General features: G+C 41.7%; 1 protein-coding gene across 1 annotated transcript in view; it reads left to right on the forward strand.

The window, feature by feature from the left end:
• Positions 1 to 9495, forward strand: part of LRRC3B (leucine rich repeat containing 3B) — a 44510-nt gene extending 35015 nt beyond the window's left edge. The window contains exon 2 of the mRNA XM_057375713.1: positions 8182 to 9495. Within this exon, the coding sequence (XP_057231696.1) occupies positions 8347 to 9126 (780 nt within the window). The 5' untranslated portion in view covers positions 8182 to 8346 and the 3' untranslated portion in view covers positions 9127 to 9495. The remainder of the gene's footprint in view (positions 1 to 8181) is intronic.
• Positions 9496 to 10123: the final 628 nt, after the last annotated feature.

Consider the following 10123-nt stretch of genomic DNA (forward strand, 5'->3'; position numbering starts at 1 on the left):
TCTACAACTGAAGTGGTTTGCCATGAGCAGTTATATATAGATGCCTATACTGGGAGTGTTTTCGGGAACAAAATGTCGACTGGCATTCTGAGTCCTGTCCTAGGGGAGGATATTATAGTTTGAGTACATTTGGTATTTCATTAGATAATGAATCCATTATGTAGTTTAAGTTCAGGCTCACACTGATTAATCATGACATTTCAATTATTCATAGAATCAGTGATCTTTTGCACCCCTTTTTCCCCACCTCATTTSCCATTGGCTTCTATTAATTTCTCTTTTTACTGCTTTAGGATTTTTCATCCTGCCATATTCTGAAATCCTGAAAATGTACACTGCTGGAGACTTTCATCTGGGAATTCAAATCACCTGGCACCTTCCAAGCAGCTCATGGCACCTCTCTGGTTTGGTGCTTCATAGCATCTAAACTGCCTGCCTTCAAGGTGGCTGAGCTGTGACGCAGCCAGGCTCCCACATTTGGGGGGTGACAGGGAGAGATGCGTGAAAGACACAGGTTGTCCTGGGACTCCAAACCTGATTCTTGTTTCATCTGCTAAATGGAATTTCCTCATCTTATCCTGGAGCCATGGAGAAGGTTGAGTTGCCTGACTGGGAGTCCATCTGTGCAGCTAGTGAGATTGTTCTTGGCYGAGGTGTGCTGGCAGTACACAAGTGGTATTGTTTTAAAGGATTGTATTGTTTGTTTGAAGGAATTCACTTGGTACCCATGAAATGCGTTGTTCTGTGGTGCACAGACGGCACAGAGGTCAGAAGTGGCTGCTGCATTCCCCTTTGGGTCCTGCTGCTCCAGCCCAGCTCCAGCTCACAAGTGTCATCACTTTGCAGCTCAGTACCTGCTCAGTCACATTGCCATGGTGTAGTTTTATCATGTCTACATGGAAATGGAAAAGGCCCATAACTTCTTATTTTTACATCAGTCTTGTTGCGTTTTTAGAAAAATTTGGGCTGATTCAGCCAGCAGAAGTTGGTGGAGCCAGGCAGGATTTCATGGAGGTGTTTCCCCAATGKGTGCAGACTCTGCTGGCATCCAGAGGCTCAGCTGCTCTCAGACATGGCACACAGGTGCTCAGGACAGCCCAGGGTGTAGCTTGCTGGGAGGTCTGTGTTTACCAGTAATGTAAGCTTTATTAAGGGTAGGATGGATATAAACAGCTCTTTCCCTAGATATCTTCTCTGTTTTAACTTTTCCTGAGTATGCTTTTAGCAATTGTTTGGGAGTATTGGTGGCAAATCTCTTTCTTTGGGTTCAGGTAAAATTGTCCTATCCTCTAGCAAACTGAACTTTTCAGGTTGGATAATCCCCAGTTAATTTTAGCCTATAATCTCTACTGTATGGCTGTCGTGTCAATACTAATTGCAAGGTAATATTTTTAGAGATAAGGTAGTATGTGGCTTTTTATGACAACAGGGAAAAAAAAAGAGGAGTACAAAGTCATAAAATAGAACTCTGTGGAGGTGGATAGCAAGGTAGGGGCGTCTGTGTGTGTGTGTGTTTTGTAACAAGAAGAATAGCATTCCAGGAAGCAGAACTCATGGGAAGCAATGTRTTAGAAAGGGGAGTATTTCCTGTTTCATTGGTTAATTTGCTCATGTAACCCAAAAATATTCAATAGGGCAAAGTTAAGACCTGTTTTAATACAAAATATAAAACTAGATTTATCAATGAGCATCTTTTCTATAAACCAACAGAGTGAATGTCTTAAAGGAGGGAAAAATGTTATAATGCTAGGTCCCTCAAAACTATAAAACATCTCAGTAATTTCCTGGAAGTCCGTTAAAATAATGATCTTTTTACAGTGTTCCATTTAATGGATTTTTAGTTATAAAATTTTAATACTTATTCAGAGTGCACRTTTGCTTTAAAAGTGCACTTTACAGAAAAGAGCCCTGTAGGAATCTTATTTCCTAGACTTTTCTAATTCTGTATCAAAATTCCAATGCTGGCACGCAAGAAAGTTGAAGGGTAGGACTTTACTTAAACCAGGCTTGAAAAGTTGAGCTGCTTTTTAAGAGACCTCTTGAGGGCTTACTGGGCAATGAGAACTTCTTTTGAAGGCAGTAGAGGTGCCCACAGTACCCACAGTAATAGGAACTGTCTGCAGGTTCATGTATGAGTTGTATGGGCTGTAGGGGAGGGGAATGGGAGGCATYCTGATGTTTGTAGTGCTTCTCTGATGTGGAGGGCCAGCAGTTGTTTCAGGGATGCCTTTGATATATACTGAGGAAATTGAGACAAAAAGGGATGTTTTCTGTGGACTCTGTGATCCCAAGGGGTGTGGAGCTCTGCGGTGCCATTGGGGATCCATATTCAACTGAGAGCTTCTCTGTGCCTAAAGTTAGCAAGGTCACTGAAGTTTTCCAGCTGTACATCCTCAGAAGCATGGTAAGCCTAGGCARGTGAATTGTACATCAGTCCCTATGATCCACATTTTTGGGAAGCTGAATTGTACATCATTTTTTCCAATTTTTCTGGTGGTTGAAAAGTGACAGACCAGACAGATTGAGTACAGTCATGATGCAGCCAACAGCTCACCCCCTGTGGTTGATCTGTTGCTTTCTTTCTTTTGCCTGTTCCCATCTTGTCTGTAACAGGAAATTCCTTACTAATCATGGAGCCTTCAGTAACCTTAAGTACAAACTGCGTGTGCAGTTGCCAAGCATCAGTAGTTAGCTGTGACCCCTTTGACATTGCTGKAGTAATAGATGCAATCTTTTTCATCAGTGAATCTGGCTTTGAAGAGGAGACATTATTCCTGTACCTTACATTATTGATAGGGAAAACGAAGTTGCTATCACTGCATTTCCTTCACAGAGAGACATGTGTGCTCTGCAGCACTTTGTGCACATGCAGGAGGACGGTGTAGTTGCTCAGATTCCAGTGAAAGCATATTTTAGCTTATGAGACTGCACAAGTGATTGTGCATGAGAAGTATTCCTTGGCGTAAGAGATCAGCAGTGAAAACCCTTTGTAGCCAGAGTTCCTGACCCTAGAAGCCACATAAAACTCTACAGGTGGCTGCCAGCTGTGCCCTCACTTCCATGACCATGCTTTAGCTGCAGCTTGATGCCATAGCACCTTTCTGTGGTATTTTCCTCAGCATCCCACACTGCATCCCAAAGAAAGAGCAAAAGAACACATTCCAAAGTATCCGCAGTATTTATCCAGTTGTTGCTGCTGTGAGGGTGTGTTCTGCACAGTGCCTGTGCTTGTCAGCTTATGGAATGGAGATGCTTTTAGGATGAGATCTTTCTCCATTTTCCCATTTTTGCTTGTTTGTGAATTACAGCAACAAAAATTAAAGTCTCCCGTGTCTCTTGTCACTGAGGAGTCCTTACAGYCTGTGATCTGGTGAAGGCCAGTGTGGCACTGACAGCAGAGAGCTGCTGCTTAATCTTCCCATCAGTGTTTGACAAGAAGGTAAAACAAGTGAGGGTGCTGTGTGTGAATCTGGGGCCTCTTATGTTGGCTCTTACATACTTGTGTGACCCTGTTCTGCAGACTTGATCTGTGGCCCTCATTCTGGGATTTACAACACAAATCTTCCCATGAAGAAATTTATATTTAAAAATTGGATCAAGGTTTTGTCTTTATCGTGCGAGATCTTGCTTGATGAATAGCTATCAGGAGAAGGGTGATGGCCTTGATTTTTCCTCAACAGAAATGTTTGGGAATTCACCTGACACGGAGAATTCAGGTGAAATTCCAAGTAAAAGTGTCATTTTCGAGCAATTTGAACAACGATATTTGATTGTCACAGGTAGTAGTGCTAGAAGGTATCTTGTTTGTAGTGCTAGAAGGTTATCTTGTTTGTAGTGTTACAAGGTTATCTTTGAAAGACCCTACTAAAATATGGATACACAATGTGTGGAGAGGGCTCTCTCTCTCTCTGATGAATAAATCTGATTATTAATAATTATCTTATGAATAAGTAGGGAGTTCCCTCTTTCCCATCTGAAAGATAGAAATTTATGGGAAAGTGTCATCAACAAGTGTCTCCATGATTTCACCTGAGGGCACAGAGGGTTGTGCGTGCAGGTGTGTTTAAAGTACTGTAGGCAGAATACCTCCTAAGGTTGGTTGTAGTCTCTGCTTTTGGGTCYGCTGAGAGCAGTGGCTGGCCCTCAAGTGCAAGGATTCTGTCCCATTCTCACATTTTACAGAGGCAGGGGATATGTGAGTACTTGGGTAATGAACAAAGCTGCCATGTGGACTCTGAAAGTCTCCACACCACAGCAGAAACCCCTTCCCCTAGTCAGACATCTTTACATATACAATTGATTCTTTTTTATGCATCTTGTGTTGTTTTAGTATTGTCCTAAACAAAAAAAAGTCTCAGTTTATGTCATTTATAGGCTGTTACGTGTGATGGTTATAGAATTCCCTATTCTCCTGGATCTTTCTCTGAAGACAAAACAGTATAAATGAATRCTGCAGTCTTGTCCTGGACTTTCTTTGTCACTTGGCTGAGTCTGTGGGTCCTTTTTCCATGTCGGTAGTTGGAGGCTTTAATGCTTCCTTACATCACTGGTTTCTTGTGRGGAGAAGTTATTAAACAAATAGATAATTTAGTAGTGTTGCATTCAGGAGCTACAGTACGGTCTCTGCACCTCTCTGCACTTGTTCATTTGTAGTAAAGGTGAACATTTGCAAATGCCTGACACCCGAAGCTCGGCAGAAATCTCACTATGTTTTAAAAGCAATGTGCTTTCCCTGAGGATTGCAGGATTTGTACATTTTCCTACATCGTTGGATGTTAGCGCTAAGTGAGTGGTCTTGGGGGAGGGAGCTGGAGAAGAGGAAACCTTGGAAGCCTGTTTAAATTGCAAGACTGTAAWGAACTCTTCTATGCAATCTTCTGTCGGTAGTATTATTTCCCTGCAATATTTGATTTGGCGCTAGGTATTCTATGTTTGTACTTGTATGTTAGAAATGTACAAAAAAAGTCTTTTTATACCATGCTGCTACCAGTGCTCCTGGTGTTGTTGTCATTCCCGTGTGCCTTCGTTAACTTTTTAATTTATTTTTTTTCTTTATTTGCAGATTTATAATTAATTCATGTATTTATTTTCATTCTGTGTCTTTCATCCATTTGTCTGTTGTCATTGGTGTTTCTGTCTGGTATTTCTCTCTTGTGTTTGTTCCAACTTTGACACCTTCTTTATTTGTTGTGTTCCAAGCAGAGGAAATTAGATATAGCTCAAGAAGCCACAGATCTTCCTGTTAGCATTAGAAAAGTGTGATACCTCATTTTCTTCTCTTTCAGACACTAGAGATAAAGTTCCTTCTCTAACTTTATTGTTGAAATCTAAACCTTGGATAACTCTTGGATCAGATATTCTGAAGCAAACAAAGCTCCGTTTACCCTGACTGATGCTCAGCCCCATTGGGTTTCTTCTGGTTAATTTACTGGGAGTTTGCTGAGCTTTGTTCTTATTCAGACAAGTTTTGTTGACTGGGTTGTTAATTACAGGTTTAAAGTTGTATTTGCTCTATCTAACAACTTAAAATATTGGGAGTTTTTTCCTCTCTATATTCATTTACTTACTTAGGCCTTTAGAAGAGGCATTGCTTCATTAAACGCTATTCTGCTTAGTCTGTAATGACTCTATTTCTTCCACTCTAAACACATTAATACATTAAATAGTTTCATTTGTCTTCAGTGGGATGAGGATGTTCCACATTGTCTTTGTTTCTTGGGGCCTGTTTGAGACATGATCTTCACTGGTGTAGCTGTGCTGTGGAGGACTCAGCAGAGTCTGCGTTGTAATTCCAGGTTGACGGGCTTTTTAGACTGTAATGAAGCAAATTTGATATTTATTTGTCAAACTGATGAGAACAGTATGATTTTTGTGCTTCTATAAAATTAATACCTGCGACTACTTCAGGTCTTCGCTCTTTTCCCCCTCTTTTCCTGCAGCAGGGCTCCAGTGTTGGTGGTGGGAAGCCACTGTGTGCAAGCARTAGGTGATGAGAGGATGCTCATTCTGTGGTGATGGGCTGGACCACTCCTCTGCTGTTCTGGTGCAGCAGCAACACAGCAGTGAGACACATGGACATGAAGGGGAAAGAAAAGAGGTGGCAGGTTTTCCAGGGGACAGGCTGTCCTGCCACAACACCCAGGGCTGCTGGAGGGAGCAGCAGATTGCCCACTCYGAGTGCCAGGGGGAGCAGCTGCCAGCTCCAGCTTGGCCTCCRAATGGGCTGCACATTTTAGCAAGTACTTAGCACTTTTGGGCAGGCTGGGAAAAATAACAGTTTCTGGAGCTTATCTCCTTCAGTAACAGGTTTGTGTCTGTTCTGAAGAACAGGCACTGCAGTGACCAAAGAGCCAAAGGGAGAAATGGGAAAGATGCATCCAGTGCAACAGAATTCTTTCACATAAATCCTCTTTCTTCCATAGAGGTCATGAACGATTTCGTTGACTCAGGAGATGCTACCTCACTGCTGTCTCCTCAAAGGGAATTTTTAATGCCCCATTTAGTTCCCTTCTAAATAGTTTCACATTTCCCGGGTTAATGTCACAATTTCTCACAGGGTTAATGTCACAATTTCTCATTGCTAAGAATTTTATTTCCTTTTAATTTTAGAGTAGAAGTTTTATGGAATCCAAGTGTAAACTTTCTGTTTAGGTTCTTGGGCAATCACTGATTTGAACAATACGTAAGTTGAGGATTAGTGTCCATACAGTACTCTCTGCAGTAGTTGCAGTGAGAGTGTGCTGAGCTTTTGCCATTCCCAAGCCATGGAGTAATCACATGTAATGTACCTGCTCTTAAGATTAGTTCAGGTTTTATTTTTCTTTTCCTGTGGGGTTACTGATGTACTGAGCCTCAGCAAAAAGGGTTAAATGGAACTTGAGCTATGAGTTTCAAATGATGCCTGACACATCTGATCCATATTACTGCAATGTGTCAGCAACTGCAGTTGATATGTCAGCTCTGCAAGCAAAAAAGTGATTGCAATGCAATTTCTTCTTTTTCATGTAAAATCACACTTATCCTCTGTGCAGGGATTTTCTTGTTCAGTGGACTACAGTGTGGATTTGGAAAAAAACATAATTCATTTATATGTAAATACAACCTGAAGGCTACAAATATCCGAGCTGYTACAAAGACAGAGAGCATGTACATGAAAACAAATGGACCTGTTGTTGTTAGAAATTCATAGCTTRCCATAATAGGGACGGGGTGGGGGGAAATTGTCTTTGAAACCATATAGGTCAGCATTTCAGACTTCTGTATTTGTATTCCAGTGAAAGGAGAAAATGGAAAAGCTTCTGCATGTTTGCTATTTTAAAGCCAGCTTGAGAGGGGAGAAGCAGAAATAGTATTTTTCATATGTCTTAGTAGCAAATTACATGCAGTGAATAAGATATTTTAATGCTTGGCTCATATATAGGTTTCTGTGAGTTTTATTTGTTTTAGAGGGTGGAGTATGTGAGTTTTTGGCAGTTGTTCTATTTTTTCTCTTTGTTACAGGAAAATAAAATTTAGGAAAAAAAACCTGCCAGTAGAAATTGTGTCTGTGGGTCTCACAAAATGCTGGGAAGTACAAGAAATCCAGCATTCTAAAGCAAAAGAGAAGGAGGGAAAGRCAAACAAGGAGATGGATGGTGGATGATTGAGGTGTCTTGYAGCAGCATTTGCTTTACCTGATTTTTGTTCCTTGATATAGTAAAAATATTTCCTTGCTGAAGTACCTTTGATTTGGATTTAAAATAGCATAATAACATAAAAATAGCATAAATTATTTTGAGRTAGGTTCACATTAACCACCGCAAGTTCCTCACTTAACCTGCCGCTGTTGCTGGAGATACAAGTCTTAGCTCCTATTAATGCATCTTCTACTTCAGCAAGGGAAAATGCAATTTCATTTTATAGCTCTTTTAGAAGAATCTGTGATAAAAGCAAACCAGTACCTTCTCTAATAAGTATGAAAGATCAAACCTGTGAAATTTGTAGTGAGTGTAGTCTGTCCTCTTAAAAATGTCCTGGGGATTTATGCACTAAATTAATGCTAATAGGAGTTACCTAAGATAATAGATCATTTATTTAGTATGGCATTTCCCTTTAACATCTTTTTATTTCTATTTTTTTTATGAAAATAAAGTTAGGAGTGGAGTTTACAGTATAAAGAACTTTCTTCCTTCTTCTCTGTAGGCGTGCTTCTGGGAAGCGTATTGACCATGAGGAAGCCCACGTGTTAGGAACCAGTCTTCGCTAATTGCACCGAGGAAAATGAGGCCTCGTTTCAGCTTTGCCGAGCCTTTTCCCATCCTGCTGGCTGAATGAGAAATGGTCRTGTGATTATGCTGACAGCCCAGCATGCATTTGGTAGACCTGTGGCTAACTCGCTCCCTCTCCATGTGTCTGCTCTTACAAAGTTTTGTCCTCATGATACTGTGCTTTCATTCTGCCAGTATGTGCCCGAAAGGCTGCCTCTGTTCCCACTCCGGAGGTCTGAACGTCAGCTGTAGCAATGCAAACCTCAAGGAAATACCCAGAGATCTCCCTCCAGAAACAGTCTTACTTTATTTGGACTCCAATCAGATAACATCGATCCCCAACGAAATTTTTAAGGACTTGCACCAGCTGAGAGTCCTCAATTTATCAAAAAACGGAATTGAGTTTATAGATGAACACGCCTTCAAAGGGGTGGCAGAAACCTTGCAGACTCTGGATTTGTCCGACAACCGGATTAAAAGCGTGCACAAAAACGCCTTCAACAACCTAAAGGCCAGGGCCAGAATTGCCAACAACCCCTGGCACTGTGACTGCACGCTGCAGCAGGTGYTGCGCAGCATGGCCTCCAACCACGAGACGGCCAACAACGTCATCTGCAAGACCTCYGTGCTGGACGAGCACGCGGGGAGACCCTTTCTCAACGCTGCCAACGACGCCGACCTCTGCAACCTCCCGAAAAAGACTACGGACTACGCCATGCTGGTCACCATGTTTGGCTGGTTCACCATGGTGATCTCCTACGTGGTTTATTACGTCCGACAGAACCAGGAGGATGCGAGGAGGCACCTTGAGTACTTGAAATCCCTGCCAAGCAGGCAAAAGAAACCAGACGAAGCCGATGACATTAGCACTGTGGTATAGTATTCTGAATACAATGACTGCCTTTGTGATGGAGGCTAGGGATGGTTGACATTAAACCAGAGGTTTACTTCAAACGTTCATTGTAAACATTAAGACTTTTTGGGGCTTTTTTTCCTGTTTAAACTGAATTGCGCCACTGTTGAGCTTTCTGACAGAAAGTTTTGTCCGGGTGGTATATTTCAATTATTTCTCCGGTGGTATCCTAAAGCAAGTGAATTAATATGTAAACATTAGTTTAGACCCATTCCACTATTTAATAACGAAATTTATTTTTTTAATTTAAAAACCAAATAAAAGCTTAAATTTGAACCATGTAAAGCAGAGTAATTTATTGATCAGAAACCTGTCCAGTGCCAGAGCACTCTTGGCTTGTTCATGAGGCAGAAGAGAGGGGCGATGATGAAGTGGGCTGTGAGAGGCCCAGGAGTGGAGGGTCCCTGAAGGGCACTTGTCACCCATGGGTGCAKGGTGAGCAGCTGGTGAATGGTAGCCCATTTTGTGTGCTGCCTGCCATGATGGGAAAGGGAAGGGCACAGTGTGGGCAGAGCAGAGTGCCCTGACTGCAAGTGCAAGGGATTATGCTGGGTTAACCCCTCGAGGGCATTTCGGCAGTGCTGGGGAGGAGGTAACCTGGAGGAGCTGCACCTCAGGACATCAAAAACAGGTAAGCTGGGGGCATGTGATGGGTTTTCATTTCAGGCAAGTGGCCTCAGAACTGGGGAGTACAGCAAGAAGGCAGCWGCTTAATATTCTGTTTAAACTAGGGTACCACTAGTGGTAATTAAAAAAAATTAATCTGGTGGGTTTAAGCTGTATATTAGTTCACAACTAARTGTGACTTCTATTTTATAGGGAGAAGCTTTTTTAAAAAATGGAAGGAAATAAATGTTCGTATAGGCTAGGCATATTCTGTTGTGTGTTAGGATAAATGTGGTTTTGTATGATTTTGTAGCTAAACGTTCGGGAAAATAGAAAGTCCACATGACAGTTAAACTCA

Source organism: Malurus melanocephalus, unplaced genomic scaffold (genome assembly GCF_030028575.1).
Source record: "Malurus melanocephalus ecotype Western Australia unplaced genomic scaffold, MMel_1.1 scaffold_256, whole genome shotgun sequence".
Lineage (NCBI taxonomy): Eukaryota > Metazoa > Chordata > Aves > Passeriformes > Maluridae > Malurus > Malurus melanocephalus.